Below are 18,479 nucleotides of genomic sequence, written 5' to 3'. Positions count from 1 at the left end.
GGGGGGCTATCAGGTACGGGGTCCCACAGGGTTCGGTCTTAGGTCCTTTACTGTTCTTGATATACATTAATGATGTACCATTCCACATTGATGAAGATGCAAAGTTAGTTCTTTTTGCTGATGACACAAGTATAGTAATAACATCCAAAAACCAAGAACTATGTGATGTAATTGTAAATGATGTTTTTCACAAAATTATTAAGTGGTTCTCAGCAAACGGACTCTCTTTAATTTTGATAAAACACAGTATATACAGTTCTGTACAGTAAATGGCACAACTCCAGTAATAAATATAGACTTTGAACAGAAGTCTGTAGCTAAGGTAGAATTTTCAAAATTTTTAGGTGTGTCCATTGATGAGAGGTTAAACTGGAAGCAACACATTGATGGTCTGCTGAAACGTCTGAGTTCAGCTACGTATGCTATTAGGGTTATTGAAATTTTAGTGATAAGAATCTCAGTAAATTAGCTTACTATGCCTACTTTCATTCACTGCTTTCGTATGGCATCATATTCTGGGGTAATTCATAGTTGAGCAGAAAAGTATTCATTGCTCAAAAACGTGTAATCAGAATAATTGCTGGTGCCCACCCACGGTCATCCTGCAGACATCAATTTAAGGATCTAGGGATCCCCACAGTAACCTCACAGTATATATATTCACTTATGAAATTTGTTGTTAATAATCCAACCCAGTTCAAAAGTAATAGCAGTGCACATAGCTATAACACCAGGAGAAAGGATGATCTTCACTATGCAGGGTTAAATCTGACTTTGGCACAGAAAGGGGTAAATTATGCTGCCACAAAAGTCTTTGGTCACCTACCAAACAGCATCAAAAGCCTGACAGATAGCCAACCAATATTTAAAAATAAATTAAAAGAATTTCTAGATGACAACTCCTTCTACTCATTGGCTGAATTTTTAGATATAAATTAAGGGAGGGGGAAAAAAACCAACTTAAACATTAGTGTCATGCAATATTTTGTGTAATGTAATATCTTGTACAGACATCTTTTATTAACCTGACACGTTCCACATCATTACGAAGTGTCATATTCATGATCTATGGAACAAGTATTAATCTAATCTAATCAACCCAACTGCCGACTAGCTATAAAAGTTTACACATTTCCTTAACTTTTTTTGTGCATTTGTTCCTGCCACCACTTGGTGAGTAGATTTTTTATCTATCCAAAAATACTTTCAAAAATTAAGTATTTTCAAAAATGCAACAGAGGAACAGTAAAGTTGTGTCAATACGGATCCACTCTCCAAACTTCTAATTGCCAACGGAGACGATACAACTATGACTACCTATGAAACCTATAGTCTACATCTACACCTACATCTACATTTATACTCCGCAAGCCACCCAACGGTGTGTGGCAGAGGGCACTTTACGTGCCACTGTCATTACCTCCCTTTTCTGTTCCAGTCGCGTATGGTTCGCGGGAAGAACGACTGTCTGAAAGCCTCTCTCTAATTTTACATTCAGGATCTCCTCGGGAGGTATAAGTAGGGGGAAGCAATGTATTCGATACTTCATCCAGAAACGAACCCTCTCGAAACCTGGCGAGCAAGCTACACCGCGATGCAGAGCGCCTCTCTTGCAGAGTCTACCACTTGCGTTTGCTAAACATCTCCGTAACGCTATCACGGTTACCAAATAACCCTGTGACAAAACGCGCCGCTCTTCTTTGGATCTTCTCTATCTTCTCCGTCAACCCGATCTGGTATGGATCCCACACTGATGAGCAATACTCAAGTCAATGTCACAGACTCAGTCGTTCATTCCACTTTACTCAAGTACTGTTGCAATTCATCACATGATCACATGCTCAGCAATCATTAAAATGACAATAATTCAATTCTTTCAAGTACGCCTATTTTTAATGAGGCTCCCCAGCTCCTTTGCACAATGTAGTCTCTTCGTATGCCTCATATCTAGCACTTGTTAACATTATGAATAATAAGGTTTCCTTTTTTTTCTTTTGAGATGTCACAAGTTACATTCAAAGTTGACCAGCAAGCTTTTCATCACTATTCCTACACACAGCACCTGAACACAGGAGAGCACAGTAAAATGTAGCATTCAAAAATGACTTACACTGCTACTGTGCACATTATTGTTTGAATGCAGAAGTGTGCAGTTAGCAAAGAAAAAAAAAAAAACAATTTCTACCAATTCAGAGCAAGGGACTGCACTGCTAAAGAAACAATTTACAACTATTAGTTATTTGTCTTTACTCCAGAAATTTCCTATACAATAAATTTAATATATAATTCCTTACATTCTACTTACACAACACGTTTATCCTGTTTCAGTAGTTTATTCGTAAATTCAGTGAGTATCTCAAGGAATGGTAGGTTGGGAGGGGGGCCTGTAGGGTCTTCAATATTTTCCAGTGGATCAACTGCAAACAATATACCCTCACGATGAAGTGCTGTTATTGCTTCACGGTTCTTCACAGCATCCAGTCCAAAAGATAGCGCAAATCGCTTTGCTAATTCCTAAAAAAAAACACACATCATAAACAATATGAGACAAAAATTTGAGATGAGACTGGAATCATGAAATGTGCAACACATTTAGTAGATTTTTAAATTACATTTTTAATATTACATATTTGAAGTAACTAGGAAGTAATCAGAGCGTATATCATTACCTCTAAACACATACAAACCTCAAATTTGAGGTTTTTAAAAATCTGTAACTGAACACAAGCCTCTTATTACAGATGTATTTATTATGACTTTCTTCCTACTGAAAGTATTTGTAATTTTTAACTGATTAGATGTAGCAAAATCTCCTGAAATGTGACTACTGTGTCTGCTACTGGCACTTTTTGCATTCTTTCACGTAAATCTCTTGATATTAACAAACTAACCTTTTTATTTATTTACTTGTTTTTTTGCAATTCTTCATGAAATATTTAAGAAACCTCTCATTTTGAGGACACGGAGCACAAGTTCTGAACTGTTTCAAGGATGGAGAAGGAAACTGGTTATGCCAATCCATATGAACCACCCCAGTGTTTGCTTGGAATGATTTAGACAAATCATGGAACACCTAAATCTAGATGGCTGGACACAGATTTGAATCATTGTCTTCCCAAATGTTCTAGTGTGCTAATCACTACAGATCTCGCTCAGCTTGACTGACTGAAGCACAACAAGCATGCGCCATGTTGATTGGTGTGATTTTGAAGCTGAAGCACCTTATTTGGCAGTTTCTGTATTTACATTTATGCCTTACAAAAAGGTGCAGTTTAAGTCAGGCACAAAATTAAAACTCTCCAAAATAATGTCGCTATCGAGATGACTTGCCGTGTAAAAATTTTGTGAAATATGGAGTCAGCAAAAAAACTGATATTCATTCCAAGTTATGACAGTGTGAATTTGGATTCATTAGGATTAATTATTATGGAAAATGAATTCTTAATGAAATGACAAAGCCAATTAAAATGTGGAGAGAAGTACTTTAGAAAGAGCTGAAGAAAGAGTGAAACAAGGGTTGCACTTTCAAACTAGGCTTCCAGCTTTTATGGCCACATATATCAGCAGTAGTTTCTTGTTTTAGCAATGGGGTGGTGGTGATGAACTCTGTTAATGATGACATGGCAAAGAGCCTGTTACATACCTGGAATGGCAGGACTCTGCAGCATAAATATTCTGAAGGAATACAAATTCCTTCAAAATTCTGTGAAACAGCAACTTTTCATGCTAGTAGAAAATATGTACATTGTCACAAGTCTGCTGCAGTTTTCCTTAGACGCACAAGTGTATATCTGAGTAGTACTCTTTACACTATGCAGGGTGTTCCATTTACCTTTATTACCCAAAGTAACTTTTTGTCCAGAAGAAAAAAAATTGTACCAAGAAAATGTTGTTTACCTACCAGAGGGACATTAAACCGGCTTGATTGTCTTTCTTGAAAATTTGTTGGTTACAAAGATATGAACAGCAAAATGTCTTTTTAAATAGCAGCAGTATTTTTTATTCAGTATCCACTTCTTCTCCTTAAGAACACAAAAGAAATGTATCACCATGTACTAATAGCGGGTACAGGACAGTAACACAAATCTGATTGACTTACAGTTCACACAGCCTTAGTAATGCAACATGTCCACTTCCTGGAGTTGACATTAGACAAAAACAGAATGAAAATGCACACTGTTCACTCAGTCACCCATTTTCTGCTGAAGCTTTGTGAAAGTACAAGGTACGCCACTGAACAGAAGTTAGAAATGCTACTAATCTATTGACAATGTAAGTTAGCAGAACAGTGACTGCAGCAGTATTTTACCATTTATAACACAGCTACATATAGAATAGTAATATAGTATACATGATGTGTACAGTAAAGACAGCCCTTGATTAAAGACTGCATCTTCATTACTTTTCTATTATTGCAGTTGAAGGTAGGCAAAAAACTACTCAGGCAAAGGAACTCTACAGAAAGCAATTTCCATAGAAGAACCTCCTTTCCTACCTTATTGCAATTACTGTTCCACTAACACATTTTCCATATATAAGTAGCATTTTCACTTTCTCTTTGTTGACACACACAGTTTTTCCACAACACTTCAGCTGCAAGTGATTGACTGAATGACCGGCATGCATTCCCTTATGTTCCCATTTGTTTAGTATCAACTCTAGCCAGCAGATGAGTTAAGTTGCCTCAGGTACTTTTACCATCTGTTTGTACAGTGAAGTCAAAGTAAATGACATCTGGTTTATGTGACTGGTCACTGTGAAATGTTTCTGAACAGGTCTTAAAGAGAGGAATTGGATCACTGGGTATAGAAACATGCACGCGCGCGTGCGAGCTCGCACGCACGCACTCACGCACGCACGCACACACACACACACACACACACACACACACACACACACACACACACACACACACACATTCTTTGGACATAGCTTACGAGGACAAAGTCAATACACATGAGGCATTACTTGCTCGCATTAGGAATGCAACAGACAAAATTAAGAGCAACCTTGTGAAATTGAAACGAGCAACAAAATCTTTGGAGCAAAGAAGTTAAGGAAAGGAAACCACGATGGTTAATGTCTCTCTGGTAGCTAAACAATGCTTTCTTGGTGCATTTTTTTATTTTGCTGCTGGGAAAGAAGTTACGTGGGGACATCAAGATAAATAAGGCACCTTGCATTAAGCCTTAATAGGCTTGAAATTAAGGTTTGTTTGTAATGGAAATGAGATGTGTTATGTCAGTAAATGTAATTCAAAGGTATATGTCCATTTTCAACGTAAGACTTAAAACCAATGAAATACCACAAAAAGAAAGAACGTAACTGAAAAATTAGCAGTCTGAAGATAACACTGGTCTGGACAAAAAATAATACCACTTTTCTCTGTCCTTACCTATACATAATACATGTAGCTTCAACGAACAGTTGATTTATAAATTTTAGTTTCATTGCTTTCAAACCAACAGAAGGATGGAACTGTACTAATTAAAAAAAAAAAAAAATCCTAAACATGTTATGGATACACAGAAATGTTAGACAATATAATTAAAAACTTCCTAGTAGTAGTAGAAGATTAGTGTTTAACGTCCAGTCGACTACCAGGTCATTAGATATGAAGCACACACACTGAGTAGGGAAGGATGGACAAGAAAAGCAGCTGTGCCCTTTCAAATGAACCATCCCAGATTTTGCCATAAGCAATTTAGGGAAATCACAGATACCTACATCAGAACTGCCAAATGTGACTTTGCACCGTTGTCCTCCTGAATACAAGTCCAGTGTGCTAACCGCTACGCTATCCCACTCAGTAAAACTCCTGAGAGGCACAAATATCAGCACTACTTAAGTGTTTGTGAATGCTATGCCTGTACGTGATTAATTTTACCAATACACAATGTTTCAGTAATGTGGGTAAACTATTAACCACATCGCAGAAGTCTAAAATATACACCATCTGATCAGACATGTCGGTACATCCCTATAAATTGTGAAACTGTAACAGTAGAATAGGTGGGTCAGGAGAGCTCAGTGTCTTCAAGCATGGACTAGTAATCAGATGTCAACTAACTAATAAATCAATTGCGGACATTTCAACCATTCTAAAGCTGCTTACATTGACTGCTGGTCATATGACTGTGAAGTGAAAATGTGAAGGAACAACCACATCTAAACCAACACTATAGGACCCTTACATACTGACAGACAAGAACTGTCAAGCATTGCAGAGGGTCGTCGTAAACAATCGCATTAAATCAGTGGAGAGAATCATTCATAGTTCCAAAGTGCTCTCAGCAGTCCAGATAGCATAATGACTGTGTGTAGGGAATTAAAAAGGATGGCGTATGGTTGAGCAGCACCTCAAAAGGTACACATTTCTGTATTCCCTGCAAAGTGAAGCTCAATGTGACGTATAGCATGACACTACTGGACAGTGGGTGATTGGAAATGAGTGCTTCGGAGTGATGAATCACACTACACTCTACATCAAATTGATGGAATGGTTTGGCAAATGCCTGGCAAACATACCTGCCATCATGTGTAGCGCCAGTTGTGCACTACGGAGGTGTTATTACAGTGTGGAGGTGTTTTCCACGATTAGGGTGTGGTCCCGTCACAGTGTTGAAGAAAAATCTAAATGTGGAAGGATATGAACATATTTTGTAGGATTACATACTGCTTACAGCAGGTGAACAGTTTGGTGACACAGCACGACAATGCACATTGCCATAAGGCATCATCTGTGAGGCAACAGTTTGTGGATAATAACACTCCTGAAATGGACTGGTCTGCACAGAGACCAGACCTGAACCCAATACAACATCCTTGGTGAGAGTTAGAATGTCAATTTCACCCTAGACCCTAACATCCAACATAACTATCTTCTCTTGTTTTAGCTCTTGAGGAGAGATGGACTGCAATTCCTCTACAGACGTTTAGACATCTCACTGAAAGTGCCCCTAGCAGAGTTCAAGCCATCACAAAGCCATCAGTGAACACATCCCACATTTATGTCTACTAATATGGTGTTAGGGCACATAATAGTAATGGGTAGAAATTAGAAATTTTTTAATAAAACTTATTCACACTGTTACACACAAACTCTAGTCATGCCAAAGACAAGAAACGGAAGCAGGATGTAGGCCAGTGTGTCACGTAATGCAACACTGTCTGCTGAGTTAGGATACGCATTCAGCAGAAAGGGGACTGCAACAGAAAACAAAAGGAAGCAGGACAAGCATATTCATTAGCTCATAAGACACATTGCATGAGGCTCACTCCCTTCTGGAAGAGCACATAATAAGGACCTGATGCAGTAGTTAATGGTCTGTTATGTGAATATAGCAGATTAGAGACACAAGCAGTTGTTACAAACTGAGCCTTGCATCATAGGCTCGAGCCAGCTCCCTTTAAACACCCCAGCTCTCGTCATGAATGGATCATCAGGATCAATGGCATTCACAGTAATAGCACTCCATTCCATGGTGACGATATTGTAGTGAATCTATGTCCTAAATGTCCAGCATTGTCTATGAAATAGCCGAAGATGTACTCAAGATGATGGCCTTCACCTGATGAACATCATGCTGCCCACTGCATACCATCTACTGATGGAGGAGCTGACATCTTCCAACAACTCCACATCACAGCACTGAACTTCAACACGAAAGCCAGTAACAGCGCCTCTTGTGGTTCATGTTCTAGTTCAACACTGAGGCACCTCCAGGTGCTGAAGCCTACCAGTGGTAGTCGAGGAGATAGACTGACCATACAACTACCAACATCAAGTACATTTCGAATGGGTCATCAAGTATCATCGTAGAATTTGGAGAGGGACCAAGCAGATCCCAGCAGCCAGCCTGAGTCCACTTTGCACTGGGCAATGGCCATACCTGGTTGTCGACAACCTGGCAAGACACTGGTGTTGCTAAATCTCACCTGAGCATGTGACTGCAGAGCTGATTGGACAGATGTCAGCTATAATCCAACACACAGCTGAATGAGTGACAGTCAAGTCTGGTGCAGAAGAACGACAATTTGTAAACATTGAGAATGAATTATTGAACTCTAATAATAATATTTTACTAGTGCCATTCATGCTTCACAGGTTCTAACAGCTATCCTGTGACTTCCACTAAGCCTCTGTAATGGCATCCAGATACTTTTGAACATATAGTGAAGTTTACATATAAGTAGTGTAAGAGATATGAAACTTGCACAATCTCTTATTACAAAACCTTAACTGGATTAGAGTTTTTATATCCATTCATACAGTTCTGAAAGCATGTTTTACATAAAAGCCCTTCCCTGTATTCCATGCTTACATTTTGCCACTGTCTGATATGGAAAAGGTTCAGATGTTGGACAAAAATATGAAAACAATGTGAAATATGCATGCTAATCAAGCCTGCTGATTCGCTCTCGTATCTGACCACAAATGGCACTTATGCAATGTTCTCAATATGTTGCAACTGTCAGTTATAGTCAGTATAGTATTCTGCATAGTTATGAGTGCATTATGTCAGAGTTAAGTGACTTAGAACATGATAAAATTGTTAATGCTCATATGGGGAATGATTCAGTAACTAAAGATGATTAAGTGTCTGGTATTTCAAGAGGCACCATATCAAAGATTTATACCACACACAAGAAAGCGGAGAAACACCATCTACTAAATCACAACAAGGACCAAAGTATGTGTTGGGTGAGCATGACAGATTGTCACTGATTGTGATGAAAAATAAGAGAAAGACAGTTGCAAAAGTCACTGTAGAACTGAATGTTGCGCTTTTGATTCCTATTAGCACCAGAACATCACAAATATAATTCCATAAGCAGAGAATTGCAGGGTGAGCTATAATTCTAAAACTACTGATCAGTGATGCAAATGCTCATAAAAGGAAAATGTGGTGCCAGAGCCATAACACCTGGACTAGGGAGCAATGGAAGTCATGTGGTCCAATGAGACTTGTTGCACACTGTTACCCACTTCAGGCTGAGTTCACTTTCCACAGTGAAATGTTGCATGGGTTCGATGACAAGTTGGGCAGTCATATCATAGAATTCCACGGGTTCCATGGCTGCACTGCAAGGTCACATTACTGCCAAGGTTTATGCGACCATTTTGGCTGATCAAGTCCATCCTATGGTACACTATCTGTTCACCAACGGTGACGCTGTGTTCCAAGACGACATGGCATCTGCTCCCACCGTCCAGGACTGGTTTTGTGAGCATGTGGATGAATTGTCACATCCCCTCTGGCCTCCACAGCTAACAGATGTCAATATTATTGAGCCTTTAGTGTCTGCTTAGCAGAGATTGGGGCATCATCGCTATCCTCCTGTATCATCATTACCTGAAGTTGCCACTGTTTTGCAGGAAGAATGATATAATAATCCCCTGAAAACCCTACAGGACCTGGATTTATCCATTCTGAGACAACTGGAAGCTGTTTCAAATGCCAACGGTTTTCTTACAACATATTAGGCATGGAAATGTGTTGTGTTTTTGGTATTTCCATATTTTTGTGCATCCCCTGTAGGAAGTAGATGCTTCATTAACCGAATCACTTACTACCATGGGTCACAAATCCATACCAAGTGGTCCGGCAGTGGGTGCTTGACCTTCTCATAAAAAATTTTATGTTTGCTGGGTGAATTACCCAATGTTAAGTAGCCACAAAATTTTTTTTTAATTTATTGTTTATTATTTTAAAATGGCAGCCATACTTGTTCCTGGCTGCATGCATTTTTTCGTATTTGCAAGCATCTACATTTTTTACAATTATTCAGTAGTGGATTGTCCCATAAAATGCATTTAGTTCAACACATTCTGGGCTACAAATTAACATCATTATCACTTAGCTGAATGTATTCTTTAATATATTTTTAATAGTTCAAAGTTATCAGCCACAAATTAAAAAAACTCAATTTTTGAACAGTAGTTTTTCAAAGAAAGATTAATTTCTCAGCTTTAATAATTTTTCTGCTATTCACTGTATAATATAGTTACTTTTTATACAGTATCAATGGCTGTTATTGTCATCGCCATAATACTTAATTGATTGTGTTTTCCTCTACCAAATTAGATGCACTTTTCCTTTGCAATGCTGGTAAAAATCCCTGTCCTTTTACTAATTGCCTTCGTAACTTAACAAGACGTTCTGACACAACAAATTCATCACTAACTTTTGCTCAATTCCAAGAATTCGGCAGTAAACTGATAATCTTAATTTTATCCTCTTTGTTTTAAGTACTGCATTTAGTTTTTAGTTTTTCTATCAAATCATCATATTCAGTTGGTGAAGTTTTAGAACTTAAATCTGTTTTAGTACAAATTATAATTTGAAATTAAACTTCCAAATTCTTTTCGACTGTAGCTGCCACTTTATCAATTTTTGTATCCAAGGCACTTGGTCTTTTATCTTTCCTAATTTTACTAGCAGGCAATATACCCACGATTTCACAAACTGTATCTATGAAGGTGAGTCAAATGAAAACTTTGAATTTGTAATAACAAATCGAAATTTCGTGCCGTTATGCAGTAAGTTGGTAAACGTGCTACAAACAGCGTGCAGAATGGCCTGTAGGTGGCAGCATAGTGCAGATGCACACATACCATTGCAGTATCAGTATAAAGATGGCTGCCCCACTTGCAACTTGCACCAGGGAAGAACAGCATTCTGTTAGTCGGTTTTTGCGTAGTGAAGGTGTGAAATCCATCGACAAATGAAGGTTCAGTACGGTGATGCATGTTTGTCACAGCAGCAAGTCTAAGAATGGAGTAGGAAGTTCGCAAATGGTGTGACTTCAATGGAAGATGCTCCTCATCCAGGTCAGGCACAACGAGTTGTGACTCCACTGAACATTGCAAGAGTTGAAGCCATAGTGAAGGAAAACCATCAAGTGACACTGAATGACACTGTAGAATGTTTACAGATTAGCCATAGGTCAGCACACCACATTGTGCATGATGTGCTCCAGTTTCACAAAGTGTCTGCAAGATGGGTACCACGGCAGCTGACTCCTGAAATGAGAGAACAATGTGCTGATGCTTGTGACGAACTTCTTCGGCACTTTGGACGAGAAGGTGATGGCTCCCTTGCAAGAATCGTTACTGGGGACGAAACCTGGGTTCACTTCCATCAACCGGAAACGAAGAGAGCAATCAAGGAATGGTGCCATTCCTCATCACCAAAACCAAAGAAGTTTTGAACAGAACAATCAGCAGGGAAGGTTATGCTGACTCTTTTGGGACGAAAAAAGCATCATTTTGGAGCATTACATGCCTAGAGGGAACACTGTCACCATTGCATCATACACAAATCTCCTAAAAAATCATCTGCGGCCTGCAATCAAATCAAAGCGATGTGGATTGCTGTCAGCAGGAGTCATTTTGCAACATGACAATGCAAGGCCCCACACTGCCCGTACAAGAGCTGCAACAATCACAGACCTGAATTTTGAGTGTCTTCCTCATCCTCCTTACTCACCAGACCTTGCACCAAGTGATTTCCATGTGTTTGGACCACTCAAAGATGCAATGGAAGGAAAGAAGTTCCACTCTGATGATGAGGTACGCCACATGGTGCACGAGTGGTTGTGCGGACTACCAAAAGAATTTTTTTTTCTAAAGGAATTTATGTACTTTGTAAGCTCTGGAGGACTTGCATTGAGCGTGGGGGAGATTATGTTGAAAAGTGATAAAGCTTTGTGTCACTTCTGCGCAATAAATAATATTTAAAAAAATATTTAAGGTTTTCATTTGACTCACCCTCGTACTTTTTTAGTGGTTGCCAATAAGTCACAAAATTCTTTATCTGAGGTTTCACTATGCTTTCTCTTCTGAATTGCAAATATCTTAGAATAACATGTTGGACACAATGATTTTTCTGGTATGAGATTGACAAAAGGGCTTTTATTTTTAGAGTAATGATCAAATGAGACCTTTTGTTATAGGTTTCTTATGTTTCTTAAAAGGGTCCACGCAAGACTGACCAAAAAGGTGATGAAATTTTTTTAAGTATTTCATTTCATAATACTCACACGCTGATTTGACCTCTGGGCCTGCTAGTAAGTGAAACAACGCTTTTTCTTCTTCACAGTAATCTTCGATTAAAGTAATGTCTTTAGGATGCACTCCATACACACTTTTATGACATGTTTCATTAATATTAACATCAACAGAACACTGAGACACCATTTTTCAACTGCACAATCCAAGAACTTCTAGCTAAATGACCAGACTATGGAAATGAAAATTTGTATGATGCTGTAATAAAATATTAAATTAAAACTGTACTAATAATACAAAGTTAAATCTGTTTTATTTTCAATATCAAATTGTAAAAAGATTTCATTCTCATACTCACATTTAAGAAAAGTAAATAACTTTTGATTTAAACAAGGAATTGTACTACTGTTATTAAGGCACAGTCAAGACTATTACCGATATTTGCACTGTAACTTAGTTCTTGAAGGGTAATTTTAACTTACCCCTAACAAAATTGCAATGTGCTTGCTTGAGAGACAATGTAAATTGTCTTAACATTGCTGGCATCAACAAGGAGCAAAATTTAAGTACTGTGAAACTTTGATTTTAAGTTCTCAAATTTTGTGTTTTTTGTGATTCTACACCATGAATTTGTAGACCTTCTGAAAACCCCATACGATCAATGGTAAAAATTCCCTAATTTTGTGTTTCTTCCTAGAAAGGTTTGCTCGATTCTATGTTCTTATTTGATGTCTCGCTTGACTTCATCCCATTTTCTTCCTATTGACATTTGATGAGACTGAATGAGTTGTAAGTAGCACCAAAGACAGATGGCTTAGACTGTGGGTGGTGGCAGAATTAAGGGAATATTTTAGGCCACTGCATAGAAGGGAGATGTGAAAGAGAAAATGCTTACGTAATCCACACTCGGCATGGCCAACACAACTTACAACATTTAGCTTCACTGTGTAACGATGGGTCGAGTATGTTTCACACTACTTTTTGCAGGAACTGACACCATCATGACTTGTCGGCACCATGAAGATGACCAGGAACGAGGCAATCAATTTGTCGATCACTGTAGTGCCAAGCTGATGTTTATGGATGTGTTAGTGACAGGAGAATCTCAGCTGTAGTAAGAACTCTTTAGAGGAATATGTTTGTGGTTGCACAATGTGCGAAATATTTGTGACAAGGGATAATTTGAATGTTATCGCCCATTGTTTCACTTGCAGCAACTGAAGCTGTCCTTTTAGGTTCCTGCCAAAACACACACTCAGAAATCATCACACATTTGGAAATAAATGGACAAATATTTATTTCATTGTTCGATCTCTCATCAGACGGAAATGTTTACTACCAACAAATAATGCAGAACATATTGTATTACAATCAAAACAGAATTCCAGAACATGATAGCAATTCTAAGTTGAAAAAATATTTGCGCACAGCAAGTTGCGAACCCATAACCTTGAACTCAGCTAACCAAAACATCATCCATTATGCTACAGCTTACTCATGTGAATTTTGTATTTGAATGGTATGTGTGACGTTTTTGTGATATACTTTCAATGCACCGATGCTTTGATATGACATACTACACATATGTCACACATCACGAAGGAAATGAACAATCTAAATGCACACAGTTCGCACAGGGGTCATTCACAAGTGCTCACAAAAGTCGATAGTCGAAAGCCCGCAAGTGAGGCCATCACTGCAAAAGGTAGTGTGAAGCCACGGCCACATAGCCACTGGAAACATGTTTCTGTTTCCAACTCTGTTTCTTGTCTCTGTTTCTGTTCACACTGGCAGTAAACATTCCTCAGAGTATTCGCATCGTCTGCAACACTGTTTGTTGTACTGTTTTCATATTGTTTGCCACAGTATGTCTAGAGATGAGGAAACTGTAATATGTGCTGCTGCATTGCTAATAGACAGATTCACACCAACAAAATGAAAGACTTCTTCTTTATTAATTTAGCATGACTTGTTACCTGAAGTCGATAAACATGTCTCAGTGTTTCGTTGTTTTACAGAATAAGTTTGCACTTACCAAAGAATTCTGAAACTGGTTTTAAAACTATGATATTATTTTGATGGAGAGTTTGTATAGTAGTTGTAGTGGTTGAGAAAATCGGATTAGTAGTTGTATGAAATCTATTTGTTGGTTTGCATTCAATCATCGTCTATGGTAAGAAAAAAACATACTATAGAAAAACTGATGGGAAAAAGTTCCTACGTATGGGAACTGCATATGGAAAACAGCTACAGTTTCCGTAAGTTCACTTGGATATTTTTTAATGATTTTGAACTTTTAAAAAATATGGTATCATAATTTCTTTAAAAATTGCAGGAAATCAGTTATAACAATACATGTCAATGGAAGATTCGTTCCAGAGCCCTGAATATTTATTTCACGTTCCGAAGAAGGCTACGATATACAACCGTATTTTCTTTTCTATGCAGCATTTGTCAGTATTCTACCAAATGCAGCAGTATTCCACAAGCTGCCATCAGCCTGGTACAACAATAACAAATCGACAGTCTGCTGCCTCATCCACTGCAATCCCCCTCCCCCCCCCCCCCCCCCCCCCCCAATTCTGTGCGGTTTTTAAGCATGGATCACACAGAAACGTAAAATAGGGGTTTCACTGTAATCTAATAAATAAATAAAAACTGACTTGACCAAGACAGTTTCTTACATAACTTAATGTACTAACTGTACAAAATATGTTTAAGTTACGCAAGAAGAGAATGCTAGCTTTTTTACAAGCTGTTCTGGAATCCTAAGGGGCATTTGTACATTCTTATACCCTTATTTAACAATGCAAGCTCTTCGAGTTCCATAAGTTTTGAAAACAAAAAAAGTGTTTTCTCCAGCACCATCAAAAACAGCTTCGTAACTCTGTGATCAGTTGTCCTATTATCCTCCTCTGCCAACAGTGTCATTTGGATCCTATACGGAAGGCAGCACATCGCTCTGCCAGCCATTACCAGCTTTCAGAAACTTGGGAACCACTACTACTTAACTCCTTTAACTCAATTGAGTTAAAGCTGAGTGGGTCCCGTTCCCATCCTCCCACCAGAGAAAAATCTCTGATGGGACAAATCAAACACAGGTACTCTGCACAACAGTTTGACATGTTGACCTGTCATTGTCAGCTGTCCATCATATTTATCAATTTGTATAGAGCCACTTGTTTGAATACTACACAAGTACCAACTTTTGCCTCACACAAGTGAAGGCCAAGAGGGTGACTGAAATGATCCGAACAATCTAAGGACAACATTAGCAACCTACTTATAAAAAGACGACACGTGACTGGTCAAGCAGAAACACATTAACAATACAGTCTGATTATGAAAACTCATTGCAGAGTGACTAATGAACTGAATATATATACAACTTCTGCTTCCTTCTTCCCATGCACGGTTTATCTCAAATAATCCTTTTTGTCCTACATTCATTACACACTGATTAAATGTCATGTCAGCAGCCCTCTCACATATATGCTTGTAAATTTCTTTGTCTTGTCATAAATGTTCATCTTTTGAAAGGCAAAAGAACCAGGGAAAACTTCACATACACTATCAAACACACTAATACAAAATTCTGACTTTTTTTTGCCTATGGTTACCTTCAAACTTATGAAATCTTCAATTTGTCTATTAATCCGACTCCCATCTCTCTGGAGATCACGGAAGAGCATTGTGAGACTGAGGGCCATGGTCCGAGCACAATTGGTCTTGTTGATTTCACGAGCCTTTCCTAAGGTAGCCTTGATGATATCTCCATAATCATTGTAGTACTGAAAAAATAAACAAAAAAATAGTTCAGCTATAACACATCCACTTCTGCTTAATTAACAAGACCAAATTGATGACTGTTTCTTCAAAACTTGATTTCTGCAAAATTGTCATTTTTCTGAAAATGCAAAAAACTCTTTAGGGATTTTTATATGGATGAAACTTTTGCAAACTTCACATGTAATGCATTAATTTGAAAACAGTTATTGACAAATCCATAAATCAAAATAACAATCTGCATACACACATTTAAAAAAGACCATGAAAATATCATGTATTTCAAAATATACTTTCTGCACAACATATTGATGTACAACTTTATTTTGTATCATCCACTTACCAAGAAAACACAATAAACAAGTATATTACAAATAACTTCTTAAGTAATACTGATGTGGAATGCAGTAATTAAATTGAGGCAAACATTTCAATATTTTAAGTAAAGCCAACCGATATGTTTATAGTTGAGTGTCTCAAAATTGTTTCCCCAGCATCTACTTTTTCCGCCACACCACTTATATCTGCACTATCCCCTGCAATATTGTTTTGTAGAGCTCCCTGGCATGTTTGTATATGTTTGTCCATTTATTATGAGTATGTGTTATGTGTAATCAAATGCCAAATCCTATATCACATGTGTGATCTATTGGATGCTAAATAAATAAATAATCAGGTATTTCAATGAACCTCATCGCCTCTGCATATTTTGACCTTTCTTTCCTGACCAGAGACATTGTTTCCATTTTTTTTTGTGTTGCATCCATGGCTCTGGAGTTCTTTTGGTCTTTCGTGAGAACCTCTGCTACAGCTGATTGCCCACAATATCTACCAGAAAACTGAACCTTGACAATGCTTTTAGTTGTGACTAACTTGGGTTTTGGCAATGATGAAAGACAAATTAGACTTTAAAATACCACTTTACTTCCATTTGAGATTATACACATTCCAGTCATTTTGCAATACTTTGACTTTTCCAGGAATTTTGATGAAACTGCCATTAAAATACTGTTGTTATTTTGTGAAATGTGTGAGCTGGGGAAGTCTTAGAACCCTATTTTGAACTTCTTCCCTTTGGAGATTATTTTCTAGGTGGCTTCACCCCTGAGAAGACTTCATTAGCCCCATGAGCTGCTTGTGTCTCTGGCCATGTGTGAAATTTTATTTTTGTCTTATGTAATGGCATTCCATTGGTCATGACACATGATACATACATTGTTTGTACTTTAAGAATGAACACTCATACTTCCTTCCATGGCTCTCTCTTGGCAAAACTGAATGTGCATTTTATTTAAGACCTGATGGGAGATATGCCCTTGTAAACTTCTTACAACTGTAATGACTTTGCCTGCACTTCCATATCTCTATGTGATATGTAATAAAACAACAGAAACTCTAGGTGGGGATATCAATAATATTAGGAAAAGGATAGTTTGCAACTCACCATAAAGATAACCTACAGAGTTGCAGACAGGTACAACTTAAAAGACTGTTACACATTATAGCTTTCGGACAAAGCCGCTTGAGCAGAGAACATGCACAGACACGCGCATGTGCAGGTATGCCTCATGCACACATGATTGCAACAACTGGAACTGTAGCAGTCATGTGGCCATGAGGTATGCCTCCTTGTATATATATATATATATATATATATATATATATATATATATATATATATATATCGCTCCCGGGATTGGAATGACTCCTTACCCTCTCCCTTAAAACCCACTTCCTTTCGTCTTCCCCTCTCCTTCCCTCTTTCCTGATGAGGCAACAGTTTGTTGCGAAAGCTTGAATTTTGTGTGTATGTTTGTGTTTGTTTGTGTGTCTATCGACCTGCCAGCGCTTTTGTTCGGTAAGTCACCTCATCTTTGTTTATATATATATATATATATATATATATATATATATATGGAAGGAAACATTCCACGTGGGAAAAATTATATATAAAAACAAAGATGAGGTGACTTACCGAACAAAAGCGCTGGCAGGTCGATAGACACACAAACAAACACAAACATGTTTGTGTGTCTATCGACCTGCCAGCGCTTTTGTTCGGTAAGTCACCTCACCTTTGTTTATATATATATATATATATATATATATATATATGTGTGTGTGTTTCTCTTTGCTGAAGAAGGCTTTGGCCAAAAGCTATAAGTAACAGACTTTTCGTTGCACTTGTCTGCAACTCAACAGGTCATCTTCACAGAGTAGCACTCTATCCTTTTCCTAATATTGTGATACACATCTTTGCAACCTAATAATAATACAAATGAACAGAGAGCAAATGCCATGAGGCAGCAATTCTAACAATGATGAATATTGAAAATGGTATCATTAAAATTTTGGTACAGTATAACCCCACTTTTACATTCCTGAAATTAACATTTTCCAGACATTAATGACATTTTTTATTCCTACCATTACTTTTCCTAGGTTCACAATGTTAATTCGCTTCTGATTTTGTGTTAACTTATTGATAATTTTCCTGAGATTTACACTTTATGAAACAATGTTTGTGGAGAAAAAAACTTAACTGACACAAAACGATGCTGGAGCAATGTTGGCCTTCAAGAAGCATTCCCAAACATTATAGGGTTAAGTTTGTTGACACCAGGGCACTCTAATCAACAGATCTGCATCAGTAAGACTTGGAACAATTCATACTTTATCT

At 37.8% G+C, this 18,479-nt stretch overlaps 1 protein-coding gene across 2 annotated transcripts in view; it reads right to left on the bottom strand.

Annotated features, from left to right (window-relative positions):
- The window catches only part of LOC124615488 (cohesin subunit SA-1), a 149,435-nt gene that overhangs the window by 18,105 nt on the left and 112,851 nt on the right, over positions 1–18,479 (bottom strand). For both annotated transcript variants that reach the window (XM_047143830.1, XM_047144613.1), the window contains 2 exons: positions 15,634–15,804; positions 2,306–2,514 (listed from right to left, as the gene is read on the bottom strand). In XM_047143830.1, coding sequence (XP_046999786.1) covers positions 2,306–2,514; positions 15,634–15,804 — 380 coding nt within the window. The remainder of the gene's footprint in view (positions 1–2,305; positions 2,515–15,633; positions 15,805–18,479) is intronic.

The sequence above is a fragment of the Schistocerca americana genome, chromosome 1 (genome assembly GCF_021461395.2).
Source record: "Schistocerca americana isolate TAMUIC-IGC-003095 chromosome 1, iqSchAmer2.1, whole genome shotgun sequence".
NCBI classification, from domain to species: domain Eukaryota; kingdom Metazoa; phylum Arthropoda; class Insecta; order Orthoptera; family Acrididae; genus Schistocerca; species Schistocerca americana.
The sequence above is the reverse complement of the archived record's forward strand: the minus strand, read 5'-3'. Positions and strand labels throughout refer to the sequence as shown.